Source organism: Talpa occidentalis, unplaced genomic scaffold (assembly GCF_014898055.3).
Source record: "Talpa occidentalis isolate TD23 unplaced genomic scaffold, MPIMG_talOcc4v2.1 talOcc4.2, whole genome shotgun sequence".
Lineage (NCBI taxonomy): Eukaryota > Metazoa > Chordata > Mammalia > Eulipotyphla > Talpidae > Talpa > Talpa occidentalis.
Window position 1 is genome coordinate 117,685,771 of NW_023602073.1, and position 25,247 is coordinate 117,711,017.

General features: G+C 38.2%; 1 protein-coding gene across 5 annotated transcripts in view; it reads right to left on the minus strand.

The window, feature by feature from the left end:
• Positions 1–25,247, minus strand: part of CEP85L (centrosomal protein 85 like) — a 142,724-nt gene that overhangs the window by 83,555 nt on the left and 33,922 nt on the right. For 2 of the 5 annotated variants that reach the window (XM_037520304.2, XM_037520303.2), the window contains exons 1-2: positions 15,912–16,597; positions 5,413–5,574 (exon numbers count right to left, since the gene is read on the minus strand). In XM_037520304.2, coding sequence (XP_037376201.1) covers positions 5,413–5,574; positions 15,912–16,014 — 265 coding nt within the window. In that variant the 5' untranslated portion in view covers positions 16,015–16,597. Of the gene's footprint in view, positions 1–5,412; positions 5,575–15,911; positions 16,598–17,569; positions 17,975–20,953; positions 21,063–25,247 lie in introns of those variants that run through there. The other 3 variants (XM_037520305.2, XM_037520306.2, XM_037520307.2) reach the window with 3 other exon arrangements.

A 25,247-nucleotide genomic window follows, 5' to 3' on the forward strand; every position in this document is an offset into this window, starting at 1 on the left:
TCAATTTTGTAGCTCCTGAAACACAGTAATAATTCAGTAAATATTTATTAAGTGAATAAATGAATGAATATGCAAAGCTCCATGTGTTTTAATTCTTTAAAAACTTATACATAAATGTGGGGTAAACAGAATGCAGAATGTAAATGCTCTGTGAATTACAAATATTGTGTTTTGTAAATGATTTATAAAATAGACGTATTCTTCCCTTTCCAACCTGGAGCTTTGCATATTCATTCATTTATTCACTTACTAAATATTAAACAAAAATACAAGTTATTTTTCAGATGAATCAATGCCCAAAGGATACCACTTGAAAGACTTGTTATAATCAAACAATACTAAAGAGCAGAGAGTCGGGTGGAGAAATGGAAGTTTCACTAGATAATATCAGTTTGTTTAAAGTTTGATGACCCACTTCATGGGTGTACTGTTTACTTAAAAATAATGTACCACGAAATTTAAATAAAAATTATTCCATGTAGTTGGATCTATACTCCCAAAAATTAAATTTGCATTTAGTATATGGAGGAACACCTATTCAATTATAACTATTTTATAGAAAAACCAAAAAAACCAAACCTAAGGTAAATCAGGATTCAAACTTATGGGTTAAATATTTCAATTACCTAAGTATATGCCATTATTTGAAAAGAACAGCCAAAGTTTAGAAGCTTGAAAGATAAACTCTTTCATCCTAAAAACTCTTTTTCCAACCATGTGAAAGACTGGTACAATCATACACTTTTCTACCTGGGATAACTCAACTTCCATGTTCTACTTGTTCTAACAGGAAACCATGCTCTGAAACCCCCAATCTGGGATCTCCTTTATCTAAAAGAATGTTCCAGCTTGCCCGCTGAGGGCCTGTGCCTCAGACCCAGTAGGAATTTTCTAGCAAGAACTATTGACATTATTCCTTTTTGCTATTCCTCAACTGAATAGATTGGAAAATTTCTGAAATTCTGAAGCAATCTAAAATCTTTTCCAATCCAAATCTTGACACCCCCACCACACCCATCTTTACTTTCTCTTTGCCAGGGAGAACAGGGTAATCCTACTGCAGTGAAGTTCTTATCCATGTCAAAATGCAAAAAGAAGTATGCTTTCAATACCCCAGAATGACAAAACATAACTTAATGTAGACATAATGCTAATGATAAAAACATGTAGCATGTAAAATATTAAGTGGACTGACGAGCTATTTTGAGAAGTCAATATTATTTCTACTGAGAAACATAAAAACACAAACACACTCTAAAGTAAACTCTTCACAAGTTACAGGCTATCAAAACCAGTATATCCATTATATCCAATAGAAACAGAATTCAGTTACATTTGTAACTTTTCAGTTTTTTAGTAGCAACATCAAAAAAGTAAAAATGAAAGGTAAAATTAACTATTTTATTTAACCCACTATATCCAATGCTATCTTATCATATAATCAGTCAATATTAATAACATATTTTACATTCATATGTTATAAAAAGTTCTTGAATTTCAATGTGCATTCTACATTTCAATTTGGACCAGGGACAGGTCAAGCACTCAATAGCCACGTGCTGCTAGTGGCTTCTACATTGTTTTCCATAAACTAACTCAAATGTCTTTAGAAAGGGATTGACAGTAACTGATGACAGGTATGTACTTTTTATCAAATACAGTAAATAAATGCAGTAAGATAAATCAAGAGTTTTGTTAATAGTCAAACTTTTTAGTATGTAAATCATGTAGTTAATTAATATGTACACCGAGGTTTTCACAATAATCAGTCTTTTAAGAATTCAAGTGAATAGTGGGATAGTGGTAACAGATTCATAGGGGTGTGGGCCTAAACTTCTAAAATACATACAGTATTGTAAAATAACATTATCTCAATAAACATAATTTTTTAGATTCAAATGTAGTACACATTTCACCTAAAAATTATTAAAACAAACCAAAATTCTGGGAGTAAAGACAACTCCCAGTTGTGACTTACTACTCCTAGAATATTACTTAAGAGTGGTGAGTCACAATACCACCAAGCAGGCCCCAAGTAGCTGAATTCTAAATCAGCAACAGAGAAAATTCAGGAGTAAATTGTCAATGTATTATTAAAATTCTTCAAAAAGGCTCAGAAACTGACAGTGCCAGACTTGCCAGGTTTCTCCATTGTAAGGTGATTATTCCCCTTTCTACTTCCTATTCTCTGGATGCAAGTTAGACAGGGAGGATTAAACTCCACCTTCTGGTAAAGGAAATATCTGAATTTAACAATGGAAATTATTCTTTAATTTTTTTCCATTTATTCACAGAATTTTAGTATTCTCTCTTATTCTCCTGGTCATCATCAGGCTGTTTTTGATTTTAATTTCCTACCCCCCAAGTTTTAGTAGAATTTCAACGAAGTTCCAAAAGAATGTTCAATTTGTTCTATCAATCTGGGTATTTGTTTGAACCTCTTTCTAAGAGGTACATATATAGCTAACTAATTATTTTAACTGGATACTCAGTAAAATAATCAACCATTTCCTACTGACAGACACTTAAAGCTATTTTCTAATTGAATATTCTTGACCATACTGTATTTGTTGACCTGTGTATACACTGAGACAAGGTTATACACATTTTACCTAAGTTATTTTAAGTAAGTAATTTAATCTCTGAGTATTACTCTTTCTGCAGAAGGTTGCTGTGAAGATTTTATGAGCTAACATGTATGAGTCCACTGTATTTTTATATAGTAACATAACACATTGACACCAAAATTGGTAGTAAAATTTATAAAACCACCCTCCAAAATAAAATATACATCTATAAATCTAACAAAATATGTATAGAACATGAATGTTGAAAACTATTCAGCACTGGTCCATAAAATTAAAATTTAAATAAAAAGGAGAAACAACAGAGACTAAAAGACTCAACAGAATGAAGATGTCAAACTCTCCCCAAACTGATATACAGACACCATAACTCCTATTAAATCTCCAGTAAGATTTTTTTGTAGATATAGACAAAATGATTCTAGAAAGGCAAAGGAACTATAACAGCTATTTCTTAAACAACTTTGGAAAAAATTATATGGGAACAATAATTATAACTGATCTCAAGATTAATTAGGCAAAACAATGAATTTTAATCTTAGTCTTACATTGCGCGGTAAGGATTAACTCAGCTTATTTGAGTTTTGCAGACCCTGTACATTCCAGGAACGATCTGGTCCTTGTTTGAGTCTCAGGGGTAGCCTCTAATCCTTTGGAAATCCTGTCTAATAAAGAGTGTCATTTTTTATCTGGGGATATTAGGTCCCATCGTATAGTGTATGCTAATAATGTGATTTATGGAGGGGTCCTTGAATGATGTGTGATAAACTTGATCTCTCAGGAGTTAAGAGAGTAAAGTCATCCATGGAGACAGTTAGCCATGTCAACATAACTATCCCATAATAAAAATGCTGGCCACCAAGGCTCAAGTGACCTTTTCTGGTTAGCAATACTCTATATTTGCAGTAATACATCATCAGTGGGGCTATCAACTGGCCAAACAACTCCACTGGGAAAGAACAGTCATAAGTATGGGGATGGTGTCCCCTAGATTCTGCCCTTTGCTTCTTTTTCAATAATTTCATTTGTTTCCTTTTGCTATAATAAACCATAACTGTTGGTATAACTGGTATAACTGAGTCCTGTGATTCCTTCTAGCAAATCATTAAGCCTAACAATGGTCTTAGGGATGCCAGAATATACACACTTTATTAAAAAATTATCTCACAAAGGATCCTGGATTTAAATGCATAAAACATGAAATGAAAGTGTTAGGAAAAAAATGAGAGAAAATTTTCAAGCTCTTAAGTCTCAGTAATGACTTCTTAGATTTGACCTCCAAAAGCATGACATACATAAAGGAAAACGAATACAATGAACTTCATAAAATTTAAGATTTTTGCTCTACAATAAATACTATTGGGAGTATGAAAACATAAACTACAAAATGAAAGAAAATATTTGCAGATCACAGAGCCAACAAAGAATTAGCATCTAAAATATACAAAGAACTCTCAAAACTCAACAGTAGAAAAGGAAATCATCCAGCTACAACATGGACAAATGACATGAAGAGACATTTCACCTAAGAAAGAGGATGACAAGTAAGCATGTGGAAAAAAATGTTGAATATTATTAGACTTTAAGGAAATGAAAATTCAAATGCTATCAGAAAGGCTAAAATTTAAAATCACCAAATGCTGGCAAGGATGAAGAGAAAACTGGATCTCTCATCTTGATCCATCTCCATTGTTGATAAAAATGGAAGAGTTGTTGTGCAAAAGAGTGAAAATGTCTTTAAAAACTAAACATGCAACTACCAAAGGACCGTCATTCACCCTGGGCATTTATTTACCCCAGAGAAATGAAGACAAATGTTAACACCAAAACGTCTACAAGATATTTATAGCAGCTTTATTCTAAATAGTAAAAAACTAGGTAAAATTCAAATGTCTTTCAATGGGCTAAGTAAATGGTTAAGCAAAATGCAGTCGATCCAATACCTCCACAATCGAGTACTACTCATTAAAAGAAAGACATAAACTACTGATGCATGCAACAACTTGGATGAAGCTCTAGGGAATAAAACCAATTCCAAAGGGCTGCATACTATTTGAATCCCTTTATAAAACATTCTTAAAATTTTAAGAATTACAAAGTTATAAAAATGGAGAATAGATGTGGTTTTCAAGAGTTAAGGGGGAGGGAGGGAAGAAGACAAGACATGGGCATGAGGTATACTGCCCTGACAGAAATGTTCCGGGCATAGTATATAAAACTGTAGTTTTTGCAAGATATTACCAAGGGGTAGAGAGACCAATAAAGGGTATACAGATTCTCTTAAAATTGCAAGTGAATCTACAATTATCTCATAATAAGAACTTTAAAGAAATAAATGGGGCCTCCCTGGTGGCGCAGCGGTTGAGCACTGGGTTGCGAAGCTGCCCGCAGACTCTGCAGCGCCGGTTCGATCCCCGGCTGCTCCCCGGCCACCAGAGGAGGGTCCCACATGGCGCGCAGACCCCTCCTGCGGCCCGCTGCTCCCCTCAGCAGTGTACTTCGGTCCTTCTGCCTGTTCTGCTCCCCGCTCTGGCTCTGGTGAGTTCTCTCACCCTCCCGCGCTTCTGACTGTACCCAGTGCTTGTATAAATAAATAAAAATAAATCTTTAAAAAAAAAAATAAATAAATAAAAATAAAGAAATAAATGAAGGAAAATCAAATGTGATCAGAAAGGCAGTTTCACTTGACATATAGCAACACTGAATATTATTTATTCACTGCTTTATAATTTTTTCATTTGGAGCAATAAACACAGTCCCCTTAAATGTTGTCAGTCACAACCATTCTCTAAAGATTCATATCCAGACATGAAGAATTTTGACTCACCTTCCACACTGTCAGAACAAGAAGTTCCAATGCCAGTGTCTCCACTGTCAGAAGCTATACTATGTCTCCTGATATGATTATTTCGATGATTGGATGCAACAGTTGTGGCCTGCCACAAAGATTCATTGCCAGGTAACCATGCTGATGAAGAATAATCTGGGCCTAAAAAGGAAAACAGAAAAGTTAAAAGTTAGAAATCTTTCTTGAACTTGTGAAAATACATACACAAACAAAAGAATTCAATGCAGATTAGTGGCTTCCTTTAGCTGAAAACCTCTTGTTTTTCTGCTTCTGGGTCTTGAACACACATTGCTGTCTTATTTAAAATGTCAAATCTACATCTATCTGGAAATGTCAGAACTCTGTCCTGGAATATTTGATAGGCAGACATTTGAGATTCCATGTAGAGGCATTAACAGAGAATTGAGGCTCAGGGAAACGCTAATAGAATCTATTGCAAGGCATAATGAATAGATTGCGTTCAAGGAAGATCAAAAGACCTGCTTTTTTCTCTACTGTACCCTAATCACTGAAATTGTTTAATTATTTTAAGTTGTTCTAATTGATTTTTTTTTTAGTTATCTTATTAAAGTTGAACAGCACAGAATCTTTCTCTTAGTTCAATTATTCCTTTTGAGTTACATTAGACCCTCCTTTTTCAGCTAATACATATTTTTCAATATTCTCAATATTTTCACTTATCTTGTCCATTTTTACTTAATTTTTATTTGCCCTTTTCTGATTTATCCAGCATTTTACTTTTTTTCTTACTTCATTCTTTTATTGTCTACTAAAGGCTACTCAAAGCACATATCCATGGACCAGTGCTAGTCTGTGTATTATTATTAGTTCATAAGAACTAGGTGCAGAAACATAGAATTAGCATTTAGAAATTTTTACAGTACAGTTCGAAAGAACAATTTTAAATCTTGAATTCTATATAAAAGTTTAAGAAGCACATATTTTAATTGCTGTTGATCACAGTGATTTTCAGATTAGCTCCTATAGATTATTTGTCAGAGTTAACAAGTTCTGTGCAAGAATTTTGGGGCTTTCACTTCAATGACATTCTTACAATATTAATAAGTACATGTTACTTATCTGATTACTCCATGTTGCTGTATCAATATAACTATATTAAAACAGATTATTATATAATTTCTATGTCCCACTTACATTTTGTAAGCAAATTGCAATTCCTTCTAAGTAAAGAGGAAATGACTGACTTACTAGGCACTTACCACCATGTGAATCAAGACAGTTTTATAGAATTATCACAACTCCTGTTGAAAATGGCATGCAAGTAGTGCTGTCAGCACTTTAAATATAAGGTTCACAAAATTACAGATATGTGCATACAATCAAGGACATCATTTTACCACTTTTAGGAACAGCCATTCCCTATAGTAATATTAAAATCAAAATAATTAAGCATGCTAACAATATAACCAGACCTGAAGCTATAAATCCCAACATTAAAGGTTTCATTTTAATAAAACATTATGGCACATTAGCATTATTTTGAATCATTTATGTATAATTTATAAATTAAATTTCTGTGGGTTTTATAGCTATCTTATACATGTATAGACATATACATTTAACTTAACTCAAGATTAAAATATATTGGTCAAAGCTATCCTCCTACCAGCTTGGAGAATGAAATCAACCACTTAAAACTTTGCAGGTTCTAAGACTCTCTCAGAATGTAACTTACCTTAATTCAGCTGAATAAACACTCACCCAGAAACACCAGGTAAAGTAAGTAAAATAAAACTTCTTGTTTATAGATAATATACTATTTTGAGCAGTACACAGATTTACTTCACCCTTATCTCCACCCCATTTACTGAATGCTCAAGAATAACTTACTAAAAAAAATATTTCTCACACTGGAAATACAGGAAGTATAACATCATATAAATAAGCAATCTATTTTTTCCTGGAGTTTTTTTTTTTAACTGGAAGTAAGAAATGCATACAATATCATCTTTCACAAAATATTAATGGATCTGTACTTACACCTAGAAAACTAACTAATTTTACTTAATTTTTAATGACAACTCTAAGCCAGAAGAAAATAAAAATAACATCAACAAAACAGATCTATACTTTTATATAAAACAATGAATATATAATACAAATCATAAGTACAAATTAGTGTTTTTAATGCAAATCAACACTCAAGTGGATTAAAACCAACTTTTTATATAAAATAGAACACAATGAAAATAAATAAAGGTGTATTTACCCTTACAGAAGCTGGACCAGATCTCTACTTTAAAATCTCTGAGGTGGGAACAAGTACAAAGTACTTTAGATCAAAGTTCACACAGTGGCCTTTCACTGCCCCAAATCTACTTATGAATAGAAACCAACACACAATTATGTTAAAAAGTAATAAATCCAGAGACTATAACAAAATAAATTCTTTCTCTTACCTCCCATACATCTAAATTAGTTCCTGAGCCTCTTCAGTTCTTTTCACAAGTATTAACTTGGGGTGTTTTTCTCCATTCCCATCTTCTCGGAGCCTATCTTTTGGCTGGACTGCTACAAGATCTGCTACTGAAGAAACTCCACCAGAGCTAGCCCTGACCTACTGTAACAGTGTAATCCCCAGGGAAAGGGGAGCTCCAGGTTCCTGCCTGAGCCAAGCAAGGGTGGAGTCAAAAAGGACCTGGGAGAGAAGACCTGGAGGAGGCACGCGGAACAGGGAGACATGTTAAGAAGCCATGCTCCCTCCTCCACCCTGGACTTGTACTAGAGACATGGGGGACATGGAAGGAGACACTTGAAAGAGTTGTGAGAGACCTGAGGGGAGGCTGACAATGGCAGCTTTTATCTTGACTTGTATTTTGATTTTGTCTTTTCCTTCTAGACTTGCCAGTCCCCTTCTGCTCCTTTCTTTTGGCTCCCGGCCAGAAGGTGCTTTAGACTTGTGGCAGGCTTTCAGGCCTCAGTGGCCCCACTTTGGGCCAACCCTGTTTGGTTGGGCATTTACCCACAAGGGGATGAGTGGCCTGGGGTGCTTCACTGAAAACCATATTCTTTCTCTTCTCTCTATTGCACACTAATTCTATTAAAGTTCTTTTCTACTGAAGATCTTATGCACTAAGAGTATGCTTTGTCTTTATGTGGCAGATGGCAGAACCCATTTAGAACATGCAGCTTTGGGGAGGGCCCTAGGGTGCTGCTCCTCATTCTGCCCACTAACACTAGTATCAGAATTATCGTCTCATAATAAAATATAATTAACATCATTATATTTACACAGTTGTATAGGTTCCTTACAGGATATTATGTAATACTCATAACACCTTAAGTTTGGCAATTATTTATCATTTAGCAGTCTCATTTTCTAATACTTTGTAATCCCTAGCCTTCCCCATTCTGGCTCTCCTACAAACACTAGCACATATATCTAAACACTGCCTCCTACTTGATCAGGTTCTTTCATGAATCCAAGCTACTTTCCTTCTCTATGAGTTCCAGCTCAGAATTAACTTGATCTAAATATTTTCTCTCATTCCTCAAAATGGTATCAAACAAAAGCAACTTTATGCTCTCCCAACATATCTGTGAAAATTCCCTAACAACATAAATTATATGAACCCCTATGTATATAAATTTCTTCTCACGCGAAGCTGGGAACAGTGAAAGAATTTTTTTAAAACTCTCTAGCACAGAGCTACTCAGTTAAACAGGGTTTCAATAAATGTAGTCACTATTACCACCGGATACCCAATAAATGCTCATGTAATAAAATTAGCATTTTGGAAACCTTATAATTAGATCTAAAAAATGCTCTTCCCTTTAGAGGAAGGATTAAGGGCTTCCCCAGTGGCACAGCAGTTGAGACCTGGGCTGTGAAGCTGCCTGCAGCCTCTGCAGCACCAGTTCGATCCCTGGCCGCCGGGCGAGGGTCCTACATGGTGCACAGCCTCTCCTGCTGTCACTGCTCCCCTCAGCAGTGTACTTTGGTCCTTCTGCCTGTTCTGCTCCCTGCTCTGGCTCTGGTGAATTCTCTCACCCTCCCGTGCTTTTGACTGTACCCAGTGCTTCTATAAATAAATAAATAAATCTTAAAGGAAAAAAAAAAAAAAGTAGAGGAAGGATTAAAACAGGGTTTTGTTTATTGGGGTTTTGTCTGTTTGTCTGTTTGTTTGTTGGTAGTGGTGGTCTATTTTAAAACCCAGGAAATTTTTAAACTACCCCTTCAGACAGACTGCATTTAAGTATCTATTTAAAAATAAGTATATAGTTTTCAAAGTAGCTTAAAAATATGATTAGAGTGGGTCCTTTGTCTTCTAGGGAAAGAATTCAAAAAAGAGTGCTAGTTGTAACTGAACCCGACAAGTCCCAAATACAGACTCACACATGAAGGAGTCAGTTTGAGAAAGAAGAATGTAACTTCCCGAAGGGAGTCAGGAGATACTTAAAGGATAGTAAGTCCAAGAGGCAGGTAAGCGAGCCTCATAGCTTGTTCTGGGTTGGGCTATACCAGGGCATGCTCAGATGAATTACATTCCGACTGCCAACGAGGGCTCTCAGTCTTCCTCCAGGAGACTGTGAGATAATCATTAGTCAGGATCTAATGCTTTGTCTTATCAAGGGACCTCATGGTCAGTGTAGTGGGCTGAACTGCTTGGATAGGACATGCCAGTCCATGATTTAGTCCACCTGTTCAAACAGGATATGAGATTAATATCCAAAATACATTAGAATTCATACCACATAATAGCAAAACTGAGGTATCCAATTAAAAATTGGACAGAAAAACTATATAGACATTTTTCTAAAGTCATATATGTGTCCAACAAACACATGAAAAGGTGGTCAATATCAGTGACTATCAGAGAAATGCAAACCAAAAGTAGAAGGAGCTATCACCTTACACTTGTTAGAATGGTTATTATCAACAAAAAACAAGTGTTGGTAAAGCTGTGAAGAAAATAAACCTTTGCATACTCTTGGTAGGAATTTAAAGCCAGCCTCGAACAACATGGGTTTGAATTGCTCAAGTCCACATGCCTGTATTTTCTTATAAACAGATGGGGCCAATCTTCCTATATCGATAATATAGTACAGCACTGTAAATGTGTTTTCTCTTGTAATTTCCTTAAGAATAATTTCTGTTCTCTGACTTACTTTATTGTAATAATTCAGTATATAACATAAAAATATGCCAATTTTTTTATCAGTAATGCTCCTGGTAAACAAGCTATTAGTTAAGCTTTTGGAATCAGACATTATACACAGACTTTCAACTTCACATACCCCTAACTTCCACATTGTTCAAGCATCAATTGTAAATTGGTGTAGCCACTACAGAAAACCGTACAGAGGTTCTTTAATTAACTAAAAATAGAATTCTAATGTTATCCAACTATCTCACTTCTGGGTATTCATATCTGAGGAAAATGAAATTACTATTTCAAAGACATACCTGCATCCCCATGTTCACTGTACATGGGGAACTTTATATAGAACGGTCAAGACATGCAAACACTTTATTATATGCCCACTGATGGATCAATAAAGAAAATGTGATGTAAGTGTGGCTACATGGATTAAAAAACAAAACCCAATTACATGCTGCCTATAAAGACTCACTTAAGCAATGGAGACAGACTTAGTGAAGGAACGGCTGGACAATGGTACTGCAAATCAACAGAATATAGTACAGCAAGCCAATATAAAGTTTAAAAAGGCAGGAACTACTCTCCTAAGATGAGATAAACTAGACTTCTGGCCAAAAAAAATTAATGAGACAAAGATGGATACTGTGTAATGAGAAAGGGAACAAGACAGGAGAAAGACTGTAACATTTATTAATATATACACACCCAACATAGGAACACCAAAATACGTAGGCAAATATTAACAGACCTAAAGGGAGACACAGCAATACAATCATAGGGGACCTTAACACCGCACTTACAGCAATGGATAGATGATCCAGACAGGAAACAAGAAAGGCACAATGACCTTTAAAAAACAAATTAGATGAGATGGACTCAACAGATATTTAAAAATAAATATATACAGAGCATTCCACATGAAAACAACAAAATATATACTTTTCAATTGTACATGAAACATTCAAGGCTGGGACAAAGAAAAAGTCAGTATGTTTATGAAGACTGAAACCATATAAAACGTATTTTGGATCACAATATGAAGCTGGAAATCAACCAAAATAATAAAGAAGGAAGAGCACAACTATGTGGTGATTAAATACTACACTACTGACAACTATCAAGTCACTGAGGAAATCAAAGGAGGAATCAAAAAATACCTGGAGACAAATTTATGAAAACATGACTTAGTAGCAGCAAAAGCAGGACTATGAGGCAAGTTCTTGTAAGTACAGGGCTACATCAGGAAACAAGAAAAACCACAAACAAAAATCTAAGCTTATACCTAGAAGAACCCCTGAAAAAGAAAAAGAAAAACTGAACATAAGAAAATAATAAACATAATGGCAAAAACAAAGATTGAAATTCAAAAGATCAATGTGGAATATAAACTAAGTCAGTCTCTATGGAAATCAGTATGGAGGTTTCTCAAAATACTGAAAATAGATCTGGCATATGATCCAGTAATCCTCTCCTAGGTATCCACCCAAAGAATACAAAAACACTAATTTAAAGGAATATATGTACTCCCATGTTTATTCTAGCACTATTCACAATAGCAAAGCTATGAAAACAATCTAAATGTACAAGGGCAGACTGTTGGATAAAGATGGAGTATACATACAATAATGTAATAATACTTAAATATAAAAGGGATAACATTTTACCATTTTCAACAACATAGATGGAACCAAAAGGGTGAGAAGGAGAAAGAAAAACACCAGATGTTTTTGCTCATATGTGGAATATGAAGAAATAAACCAGAGGGACAGAAGAACAAACCAAAACAATCCCTTGAAATCTGATTGCAGAACTGACTCTACCAGAAGGGCTCGGTGGGAGCAAAGTGGGAGAGGACCCAAAGGATATCCTGGGAGTGGTGTGATACCAAACATTTGTAAAAGAGTAAGCCTATGTTCCTAAAACATAAACAATGTTGTAAATCAATGGTAAGTCAATAAAGGTATTTTTTAAAAGGTCAATGAAACCAAGAGCTAATTTTTTTGAAAACTAAATATACAAACCTTTCACAAAACCCTCAAAGGAGAGAAAATTCAAATCAAAAATGAAAGAGAAGTCACAACATGATCCTACAGAAATACAAAAGACCATAACAGAGTATTACGAATATCAATATGACAACAAATTGAACAATCTGGAAGGAATATATCTATGCATACATATGTTGATTTATAATGATGCACACTTGAAGCCTGTCATATTGTAATGCACTATTACTTCAACTAAAAATTTTTAGATAGGGCCTCCCTAGTGGCGCAAAGGGTTAAGCATGAGCACTATCAAGCTGTCTGCAGCTACTGTAGCAAGAGTTGGATCCCTGGCCAGGAAGGTGACCCACATGGCACAGCAGACATCTCCTGCCTCGCCCTTGCTCCCCTCAGCAGTTCATTTCAGTCAATCCGCCTGTTCTGCTCCCCATTCTGTCTCTGGTGAATCCTCTCATCCCTCCTACCTGCACCTTCAGCCTACACCCCAACTTTTGTATGCATAAATAAATCTTTAAACAAAATTTTAAATAAACTATATATACACACATATATATAGTATAATATTATTCACCCATAAAAAAGGAAATCCTACCACTTGTGACAACACAGGTGGACCTTGAGGGCATTTTACTAAGTGAAATATGCCAGGCAAAGAGGGATAAATATTGCATTGATACCTCATCTATATTTGGACTCTAAAAAAAAAAAAAAACCTTAAACAGAGAATAGATAGGTGGTGACCAGATGCAGAATGAAGAGGCAGGGGGTGTATAGGAAGGTGACTAAAAAGCATCAAGTTTCAGTTTTAATATAAATTTGAGGGATGAAATACACAGCATGGCAACATAGTTATAGTACTATATTGTATATTTGAAAGTTGCTAAGAAAGTAGATGTTGAACATTCTCATCACAAGAAAAAAACTCTGAGAGGTGATGGATGTCAATTTATGGTAACCATTTTGCAATAAATACATGCCAAATCATACCTTAAATTTCAGCTCAATCCTTATTATTAATTGTCTTTCTTGCATTTAAGAATTTAAGTCAAATTTTAACCAACAACTAGTATTTTTTATTTTCTAAATAAAAAAAAAAATTCTGGAACTTAAGTACTTTAAATAATTTTAAAAACATTACCCCAAAAATGTATAAGAATATATTCATCAAATGTCATTCAGAATTTTCTTTCTTTCAATTCTGGTACAAGGGAGAGTTTTAAACTAAGTGGGTCAAGCTGAGGTTAAAATTACCTCAATTCTGTCTGCCTGTTCTGCCCCCCACTCTGTCTGTGGTGAATCCTCTCACCCTCCAGCGCCTCTGGCTGTACCCCAGCTATTGTATAAAAAAAAAAAAAAAAAAAAGGCAAAATTACCTCAGTTAAAAACAATGATCAGATATATAAATATGTGACATTTGAAGCCTGAATTCAAGCCAATAAATATTCACAAACTACTTGTTGTATATAAAATAAGAAATTCAAGAGTGTTAGGGTAGCAATCAACAGTGATAAGACTATCTACCCTATGAAAAAAGTACATGCCTGTTGATTTCAGTGTATGTATAGGCCAGACTTCTATCTTATCTTCCAGTTACATGAAACGATATATTCAAAAAGCATTTTAGTAGTTATTTGGAATGAAGTCCACATATTTTAATTCAGGGTTCCTAAGTGTTTCTGTTTATAAAGTGGAAAAAAATAAGGTATGATAAAAATTAATACAGATTTTTAATAAAACCACTAAAAAAGTAATGGAGATTACCAAGTGGTATCCCAGAGGCATTTAGCTTTGTCTTTGAATATAATTATTTCATAACTATAGTAGAGAAAATATTTTACATGGTAGTAAGTTATGCCAAAACTAAGATGGATCACCAACACCAGGTAAAAATAAACACTCAAAAATAAATTTTCTGAAATAAAAAAGTTATTAGATCTAGTAAAAGCTGCTTTTATTTACCTACCATTGACCGCCAAAGAAAGCAGAGTTCCCCAAAGAATATTTCTCAAATATTCTTTCACTTCCTGACTTAAGAACTAAAGTACCACACACAATACACTTAAATGCCAAAACAGAGAAAATTTACAAATGCCAGGAATTTTTCTTTTCCTAAATTTAAAGTACCTAATTTCTAGTCTAACTTTGCAGTCCATTATTCCTATTGAGATAAAATGCTCGGTATTAATGGAAAAGCTTCAGTAATGTCATGGCAAGGCAATATATGCCTTGAGATCAATAAATACATGACCTCTGCCTCTACAAGAGCAACGTGACCACTTCATCTACCAAACTTTAAACTTTACATAAAATGTAGTCCAAATCATTCCATTCTCTTGAGAAGCATATCTAAATACTATAGTTCATTTCAGAACTCTGAACTTTAGTACTGAATAGTATTAATTAAGCAATCATTCTATTTATTAGACATCTATAATGTAAAGTGGCCATAAGACAAAGTTCCTAATCTTAAAGTCATTCTCTTTTTAAAGTAAATTAAAATCCTATCAATGACTTGAATTAGTTTAATACAACCTAATGAATTCTTAAAACAATTTATCAAAAGAGAGAAGCAGCAAAAAACAGAGTTACTGGCCGGAGTACGAAATAGACAGACACTAAAGGCTGGTCCTCTGGTTGAGATCTATTCTCATAGGAAAAAACACTTGGACTGACTTAGGTCCTGGGCATCCTTTAGTCAAGGTTGAGTCACTATTCAATGCAAGGCATCAGAGGAAACCCCTCGATCCTGCAATCTCGGGATACTTTCCTAGTTTTAAGACTGAACATTCCAGGCAAAACCAGACAGTTGGTCACCCTAAGTACAGAAATAGTAAGGGGAATATAATTCAAACATTTATTGAACATTTTAGTATCAGTCCCTATGCAATAAAGTATCTGACAGTGTAGAGAATCTCTAAACGCTGCCATTTAAAATTTTTTAAAGATTCTCACTGAAACTGGCCAGTAACATTGATCCATTCTCTACTGACACCTCTTAGATGCCCTCTTGGTAGCAGTGAACTGGTACTCACTCCTCTAATCTCCTCTTCTGGAACAGCTCTCCCAATTTTATTCCCAATTTACTCTTACCTCACTAGCTACTCCTTCTCAGTCTCTTTGGATGGCTCCATTTCCTCTATCAGGCCTGAAAACATTAAGAGGCCCAGAGCTTGGTCCTCTGCCATCTTATCAAGTCTCCATTGTTTTCACTACACTCTCTCCATATGGACACCTTTAAAAACCATTTTATACACAGGGTACACACTGAATTCCTACCTTCATTCCCAACCCCATCACCTACCCTCTGAACTCCAGACTTGTATATACTATTTCCTACTCAAGTTCTTACCTGAACCTCTAAAAAGTTTCTCAAACTTCAGGTGGACAAATGGGAAGTCTTGAGTCCACTTATCTTCCTCACACTCTTTCCCATGTCCGGCACCAACATCCATCCATTGTAACTACTGGAGTCAAAACTAAGACATTGTCTTTGATATCTCTATCCCTCGTGCCCCCTCTAAACCATCAGTAAATCCTATTTATTACTTAAGAATTCCAAACCCATTTCTCTTCTCTCCAAATCCAGTCTTACTACCCTAATCCAAGCCATCAACTCTCACACTAATTACTGAAATGATCTATTAGCTGGCTTCCCCATTACTATTCCTGCTTCCTTCCCTCACAAAACACCCCAAGGATGGGGAATGTCAGCTTCGTGTTTCTACATAAAACAATGACATCTGCCTCATAGCAGGAGGTCAACCTGCTAAGCGAAAGAATGAAGTTATCTCCCCTGCCCTTTTATCACTAGCTCTCCCTCACACACAGAACAGAATCCAAACTTCTAATAATGCCTATGCAACAGGACTTTCTCACCTCACATCCCTGCTCACTGTGCTCCAGCTCACCAAACTCTCTTTTCACCTTGGAGCTATTTCAATACCCCCTGCCTGAACACTCCTGTCATGTCTGTCTCCTCATCATTCAGACCTCAGAGTAAAATTAACGCCTCAAAGAGGCGTTCCCTGACCAGCCTTCACATAGTAACTCCACTCTACCCACCCTCTACCACCTCACCTAGTTTCCTTTTTTTTCTTACTTTTTGACACTACTGAATTATCTTCTCTTCAGTTGACTTACAGACTGTTTCCTTCCCCACTAGAATTAGAGTTTGGGACCTTTTATTTCTTGTTCAATGATGTATCCGCAGGTCCCTACAGTGACTAGCACACAATATTTACTGAAAGAATGCCTCATGTTTTCACCAAGTACTTATTATGTGCCAAGCACTATGCTAAGTAATAACAATGGATTTTTCAGTTAAAAAATAGAAAGTCAAAGTAAAATATTAGAGTAATTTGATGTTTTTTATGTTGATCATTCTTTAAAGTTCTTAAAATGAATGAGGGGCCTCCCCAGTGGCGCAGCAGGTTGAGCACAGCGCTGTGAAGCTGTCTGCAGCCTGTGCAGTGTGGGTTCAATTCCCAGCTGGCCAGGGAGATACCCACAAGGCGCGGCAGACCTCTCTTGCCTCGCTCGCTGCTCCCCTCAGCAGGGTATCTCGGTCCGTCTGCCTGTTCTGTTCCCCACTCTGTCTCTGGTGAATCCTCTCACCCTCCCGCATTTCTGACCTGTACCCCAGTTCTTGTATAAAAGTAAATAAATCTTTTAAAAAATAAAATAAAATGAATGAGCTTATAAATTTCACTTTTTTATCATTTTGCCAATATAAAGTTTGAATATCCTTAAAGTAGTAATAGTAATTAATAGAACACTGTAGCTTTATAAGCTATCTAAATGATCACATTCTTCATTTTTTAAATGCACAGTTTGAGGAATCTAATTAAGTTACCACTCACTAAAATATCATCTAGAAGCCTTCATATTTTTGTCATTTTCTCAAAGTACACATGGACACATTTCATTCAGTTAGAAAAATTATGACTCAATAAAGCCTTTCTGTTCTCAATATATGCGCAACATGACAACAGAGATGATCGGACTCACCATTTATTGCCTGCCCTCAGATTAATTTATCAGCTTCACTCAAGGCAAGAAGAAGGTAAAGTTCCAATTACTAATCAAGCTCATTTCACCAAAGTCATCACTGAAGTTGAGACTCACACCTTACCCCCCTCCAATGTCTATAAAAGAAAGTGTCCATTTGAGTTTAGACAAAAGTTATGTTTCACTGTTACACAGTATTTTTAGGCACACCTAATTCAGAATCACACTAGAAAACCTTAGTCTCTGAAGTCATCATGCCAGTTACTGTCAACAGCATTATGACATCGCTAAACACCTATGGCAGTGCCATCAATTAGAGAGGTGGATAAAAAGCTCAAGGCATTGAACAAATGACATTTCTTCAGATCATGTGTTTTCCATAACATTTTGACTTTAGCACTTTTAAAATATCATATTCTACCTCCAAATGTTTTAAGAGTTGAATATATAAATGTTTTAAAAGTATGATTCATAAAAAGGAATAAATTCAGTACAACTAGGTATAAGTATACAAAATACAGCTATAGCATACTAGATTATTGCCTAAGGGAAATACATACATACATTCTTCATCCACCTTTGCAACTTACATTTTTTTAATTAGATATTCTCAAATGCAGTCAAATAGAGGCATAAAAGACTTACCACTTAATCTACTTAAAATTAGCTTTCTAATCACACTTGTCAATAGAAAAAAGGAAAGGGTATTCATTCTTCATATGAAAATACTGTCATTTATAAAATTGTGGATAAAAACAAAGCATGGTTATATCTAAAGCAAAGGTCAACAATTCGGTATTCTTTAATGTCATTACCTAAAAAAAGTTCCCTTTAAGTTTTTAGAACACTGGCTCTATATACCTTCATTTTTCCTCTAGTTACATATCCACATGAACAAAGCAGTTGTAAATACCTTGAAGTCTCCCATATATTGAGATAAACTTGTTTAAATGTGAGAAATTATTTGTTTATCCCTATTTTCACATTGGTCCCCAGGACCAAAATGACTGCTAATCAGTTCAATCAGAATACTGGTTCCCTTTTTATTTTTTTCCAGAAAAACTCTAAAATCACTCAAGAGTCAAAAAAATATACTAGATATTTCAAAAATGTTTCCTTAAGATTCTCAACAAAGAAAAAAAACCCCTACGTGAAATCAACTCAGAGGTCATTATCTTGACCTTCACCATCTGCTCATTTGCTCAAGAAACCGCAGTTAAGATTTTCATCTAAAGTACAAATTTTTTAAACTAATGAAAAAATAACTTCTAATATCTGTTTGCTCAAGAGAATAAATAAGCATTAACAAATAAGTTTATCACTTTATTGTAAAAGTCATCGATTCTCAGCATATAGCTGAAAAATATTTTATTGGAAAGGCAAGTCCTGACTTACCAATGGTTCATCACTGTCAAAGCTGAGATAAAATGTTTGTTAAAATATACTGTCCAAATTCCTTAAACTTGGAGAGTATTTACAAAGTACCATCTTCTACTATATTCTTTGCCACAGCAAAGGTCTAGAGGCAGCAAGTGAACCTCAAGTCTTTCCTTGGGTTACCTAACTTCTAAACAACATGAGCACTTCCTCTTTGAAAACAATGGAAAAATGAATACAATGGCTGGATGATATTTTATCTCCAAACATGTTATTATTATAAATAAAACTTGAGGTTAAGTTACAAAGACGTTACAGATGGCTTCTGACTTATATAGCTAAAATGAAAGCACTCCCTCCAATCCCTAGGGATAAAGAAGTGCCTTCTCACTCACTGAAATGACTGTGACTGCAGGATTTATGAATACTCAGTAGGCAAGAGTAACCTCTCAAATGCTGCCTCCTCTTCCTAGGACAAACAGTACACATTTTAAAGAAAGTAATTCCCTACTTATGTTGTTTTTTACTCAACTCATGCCTACACTAAATTCTATTATTTCTAAAATTGTTAAAGGCCCAAATTCAAGAGCATGATTTCAAATCTAACTCTAATTTTTAAATTTTATAAATTTTTTCACATATAAAATCGTTGTAAATGTACAGCATGGTCACTATATAATGTATTGTGTGCTTATTGCAAAATAAAAACAAATTAAAAAGCAGAAGCTGCTTGTAATGTAAGAAGGTAAATCTTAAGTGTTCTCACCACACACATAAAAAAGTAACTATGTGAGGGGATGGACAGCTTAGCTAGTTTGATTGCAGACATTATTTCACAATGTAATCATATATCAAAACATTACTACCAACAAGAACCAAAAAAAAAAAAAAAAAAAAAACCACTTCCAAAAGCAGCTTCTGCTTTTTAATTTGTTTTTATTTTGCAAATAATAGCTTTGAAATGCATACAAAAAAACATCAGTTAGAAAAGCACAAACATTTGGTGGAACAAGGTTACTGAACATGAATCCTAGAAATTTCTGTGCGTGTACATGAGGCAATTTTTCTATATAAAAGATCCAAATGATTTTTCAGCTTCTCAAAGGGATTCAAAATGCAAGATCAAAGTACCTGGAGGGATCGCCACATTGGATAAACTGTCACAGGCAGCCCAAATCGGGTTGGTGTTTTGTTTTTTGGGTTTTTTTTTTAAATCCCAAATTTGGGGGGGTTGGGGGGCGGGGGAATTTATCCTAATTTGTTGGCTCCTACACAACTTCTGAGCAAGACAGGCACGAAATGGCTGTCCGACATAAACGGCCCCCTTCACACACCCAACGCGGCAAACCCCAAATTTTCCTTGCAGGGGACGGGCGAGGCCAACAGCTTAACATCCCCACCGCGCAGAGGTCGATGTGGCTCTTGCGGGACGCGTCCTTCTCCTGCGCGGAAGGGGACTGCGGCGCAGGGACCACGTTTCTGTGAGGGGCGTCAGCCCCCGGAGGGAGGTCCCCGGCAGCGCCCGCACCCAGCAGCCCCCAGCCCCAGCGCCGAAACGCACCCTAAGGTGGCGCCGCGGGCAGCGACGCCGCAGACCCCGCCCGCGGAGGCGCGCCCGGCCCCGCCGCAGCGCCGTCGGGCGCCCATCCCCGGGGCCCGAGCCCGGCTCTCCACGGCGGCCACCCGCCCCACGCGAGAGCGGGAGGGACCACAACAAAGCCCGCCCGAGGAGGCCCCGCGAGCGCGAAGTCAGGGCCCGGGGCCGCGGCCAACGAGGGGCAGCCGCCCGGACGCGGAGCCCGCGCGCCGCGCCGCCCGGCGGCGGACAGTCCAGGGACGCGGCCCCCGGACGCCCCCCGCGGGACCCCGCGTCCGCCCGGGGAGACACGGGGCGGCGGGCGCGAGGCGGCGTCGGGGAAGGCAGGCCCAGCGGGGGGGCCGCGGCGGGGTCCACCGCGTCGCGGCCGGCCGCCGCCCCCGCCCAGCAGGGGCTGTCCCGCTACTCACCCTCCGGGAAGCTGCGGGCCCCGCCGGGGCCGTCCCGGCTGCCGGGCTCGGGGGCCAGGAAGCGCCCCCACATCGCGAGCAGGAAGGCCGGGTGGGCCGGGGGCGTCCGACTCCCCGCGTCCGTCCTCCCCACTCGTCCTCCCGCGTCTGCGGCCGCGGCAACTCGTCGGATCCGGGGCCGCGGCGGGCGGGCGCGAGGCGGCGGGTAACGGCTGCTCAGCGGCGGCGCCGGGCGCACAGCGCAGGAGCCACGCTCGCCGCGGCTGCCATGGCCGAGCCGGCGGGGCGGAGGCCCGGGCCGGGAGAGCGGCGGCTCCGCGCGGACGGCGGTTGGGTGCCCGGCTGAGCCGCGGCTCCGAGGCTCCGGCGAAGTTGCAGCTGCGGCGGCTTCTCCCCGCCCCCTCCGCCAGCAGCGCCGGGCCCGAGCGGGCCGGGCCGGGGCGGGGCCTCGGGCGCTTTACATAAGGCGTGCGCGGCGCGGGGCGGGCCGCGGGCGGGCCGCGGGCGGGCCGGGGGCTCGCGCTGCCGGGCCCCGGGCGGGAGTGGGCCCGTGGGGCGCGCGGGGCTCCCCCCCTCCCCGCGCCCTGGGTGATTGGGAGAGGGCGGTGCTGGGCTTGGCACGCTAGTTTGCTGTATCTCCTTTCCTGGGTGATACCCCCACATGCTTTGGGCACCTCTTAAACGGGGAACACCCGCCCCCGCGAGGGTTGAGGGGCGCCTCTTCTCATTTGGAGTTGGGGTTCAAGTCATCGTCACGCATCCCACAAGCATCGCTTATGGAGATTAGAGAAGAGGTCATTTCCGCAACTCATTGATTTAATGGGGTGAGAGGGAAGACGTGTCCAAATGTCTACTAGACGCAGGTATAGACGCTGGAAATAGAGGACACAAAGACCCAAGGGTAATTAACACCAGAGGGCTCAGGGCAGAGCCATAAACGTTGTAGATAAGCAGCGTCAAGATGGCAACAAGGTACATTAAGGGGCGGGGGGAGCCTCTTTACCACTCCAGACCTTACCACTCTGCCTCGTCAGTTCCCACCCTTCACCTGGACCGCAGGAGCATGGAGTCTGAGGAACGATCAGCTAAGAACTGCAGCATGCTCCTCTTTTTAAATATTACTTCTCATAGGCGGTATCATAAGGTTTTGATACAAGCTAGTTCATTTTATAAATACCCGTTGAGCACTGTAGTCGGTGGCCAACTCTGCAGTAGACTGACGAATCGGGTAAGCCAGATTTCAAATCCCTGCCTTCAAAAGGCTTTGAGTTTAGTGTTGCTTTTTCTATTTTGGAATGTTGCTAACAAAGGCCTGGTGTTTGTATCTAAACTCCTTGTAACTGGGAAATACTGCTTAAACATTTTAGAGGTTAAATCACATTGAGGCACAGATTCTATCACTTAACCACATCTGTGTCCTAATTTTCTGGCTGCAATTTCACATTTAATATCCCTTTTGTGATTTCCACTTATTTTTTCAAATCATGAAAAGTTAGCCAAGGGTCAATTGTTTCTAAGGATAGAAAGCAACAGAAACAGAAGAATCTGGTTGGTTCTAATTTAATTATGGTTTAACTAATGTGACATTTAATAATGTAGGTTCAAAGAGAAACCTAAAAAAAAATACATTCCAGAAAGAACAATTAGAAACTATAGAACTACAGTATATCAAAGTATTCTCTCTTTTTTTCGTGATTTATAGTTATCATAGTTTCATATTTGGTACAATAGTTATTAAATACCAAACTTTCTTGATATAGTTTTAAGAAATGTATGAACTCTTACAGATATCTTGACCCTTCCTGAATATAAAATGTAATTATTGTTATTCCAAAACTCTTGTCAATTTCCATTCAATTTCTAAATAGTGTTGGAAAATTAGTTAGGGGCCTCCCGGGTGGCGCGAGGGGTTAAGACACAACACTATGAAGCAATTTGCAGCTACTGTAGCATGAGTTGGATCCCCAGCCAGTGAGATGACCTACATGGCCAAACATACCTCTCCTGCCTCCCTGCTGCTCCTCTCAGCAGTGTATTTAAGTCAGTCCACCTGTTCTGCTATCCACTCTGTCTCTGGTGAATCCTCTCAAACCCCCCCAACCTGTCCTGTACCCCAGTTCTTGTGTGCATAAATAAATAAATCTTAAAAGGAAAAGGAAATTAGTCAGGTGTTCTGTTTTTAGCAATGTGAGAGGCTTGCCACTGCCTGCACAAAAATGTACATGTGAAGTTGAGACTATGTAAAAGATCCCAGTACCGGGCCTCCCTGGTGGTGCAGGGGGTTAAGCACCGCACTATGAAGCAACCCACAGCCTCTGCAATACGAGTTCGATCCCCAGCCAAGTTCGATCCCCTGCCAAATTCAATCCCCGGCCGAGTTCAATCCCGGGCTGAGTTCAATCCCGGGCTGGCCAGGGAGCAACTCACATGACTCTGCAGACCTCTCCTGTCTTCCTCACTGCTCCCCTCAGCAGTGTATTTCAGTCAGTCTGCCTGTTCTGTTCCCCACTCTGTCTCTGGTGATTCCTCTCACCCCCTGCATCTCTGGCCTGTACCCCAGCTCTTGTATGCATAAATAAATAAATATTTTTTTAAATTAATAAATAAAGAGCAGGTGTTTATTTAGGAAAAAAAAAAAAGATTCCAATACCTATTACAGAGTAAAAGCAAACACCAAAAACTTATTGCTATTAGGCAAATGGCACTGAAGATAAAAAAAAATAATCTTGTGTTCCTGCTAATTAAACTTGGGGGAGAGAAGGTAAAAGGCTAATGCAGTTGAAATAATTGAAATACTATGGAAAATATTATGTAATGAAGTAATTTGTAACCATCCATTTTTTTAATCATATGGTTTCTGAGTATATACTGAACTGAGATTTCCACCATCACCACCAAAACTACCACCACTGCTACCATGACCCTCCCATCCATGATACCACACAGTATCTCAGAATGATCAGTTTATCATAACAAAGGATCAAGAGTCTAAGGACTACCCATCCATTAGTAAGCCTAAAGTTCTAAACTGGAATATTTTTGTTTTGTTGTGATAGTATGTAAAGAACATAAGTGAATCTTACAAACAAGGAGATTTACTATTGAATTTCAGTATTTTGGTAATTGTTTTAGTAAGCAGAGACAATACAAGTAAGAAGTGAGAATATTGACTCTGTGTGTGTATCAATATGGTTGCTTAGGTGAAATTTAGGTATTAATTATTTGAGAAGGGGACTTTCAAAAAATATAAACAAAATCACAAAAGAGGAAAATAGTACTAAAATACCATATTCACTATCAAACTATAGTAACCTCTTCATTCAAAATGCTGCATTTTATTTATTTTTTTAAAGATTTATTTATTTATACAAACAAGAGCAGGGCTGCAGGGGGGTTGAAAAGGATTCACCAGAGACAGAGTGGGGAGCAGAACAGGCAGACTGACTGAAATATACTGCTGAGGGGAGCAGCGGGTGAGACAGGAGAGGTCTGTTTCAGTATGTGGGTTGCCCTCTGGCTGGCCGGGATTTAACTCATGCTGCAGAGACTACGGATTGCTTCATAGTGCGGTGCTTAACCCCTTGAGCCACCAGGGAGGACCAAAATGCTGCATTTCAGAAAAGACATTACTTAAAAGTGAAAAATAAGTGTTGCTTTAATAAATCTTAATTTGAATATGAATCTCTGAACTGATTAAGTTGAATGATCTTACATGTATTTTTATTACATAAATATAGCAAATTGGGCAAACAACAATGAGAGAACTAAAGAATGATATAAAATGGATTAAAATGATAATTAAAATTAGAAGAAATTGAGGTGCCTACCTGGTGGCACAGGGGTTAAGTCTCAGCACTATTAAGCTACCGCCAACATCTGTGGCATGAGTTTGATCCTGGGCAGGAAGCTGACCCACACATGGGGCAGCAGACCTCTCCTGCCTCGCCCGCTGCTCCCCTCGGCAGTGTATTCAGTCAGTCCAGTCAGTCTGCCTGTTCTGTTCCCCACTCTGTTTCTGGTGAATCCTCTTACCCCCTGCACCTCTGGCCTACACCCCAGTTTATGCATAAATAAATAAAAAATAAATCTTTTTTTAAAAATTAAAATAAAATTAGAAGAAACCCTTACGCCTAATATAGAGAAGCCTCGACACAGCTTAATGCTTACAAAAATATAAAATATCAAAATCAGGGGCCTCCCTAGTGGAACAAGGGGTTAAGCCTCAACACTATCAAATTATCACCAGTCCTGCAACAAGAGTTTGATCCCTGGTCAGGGAGCTAAACCACATCGC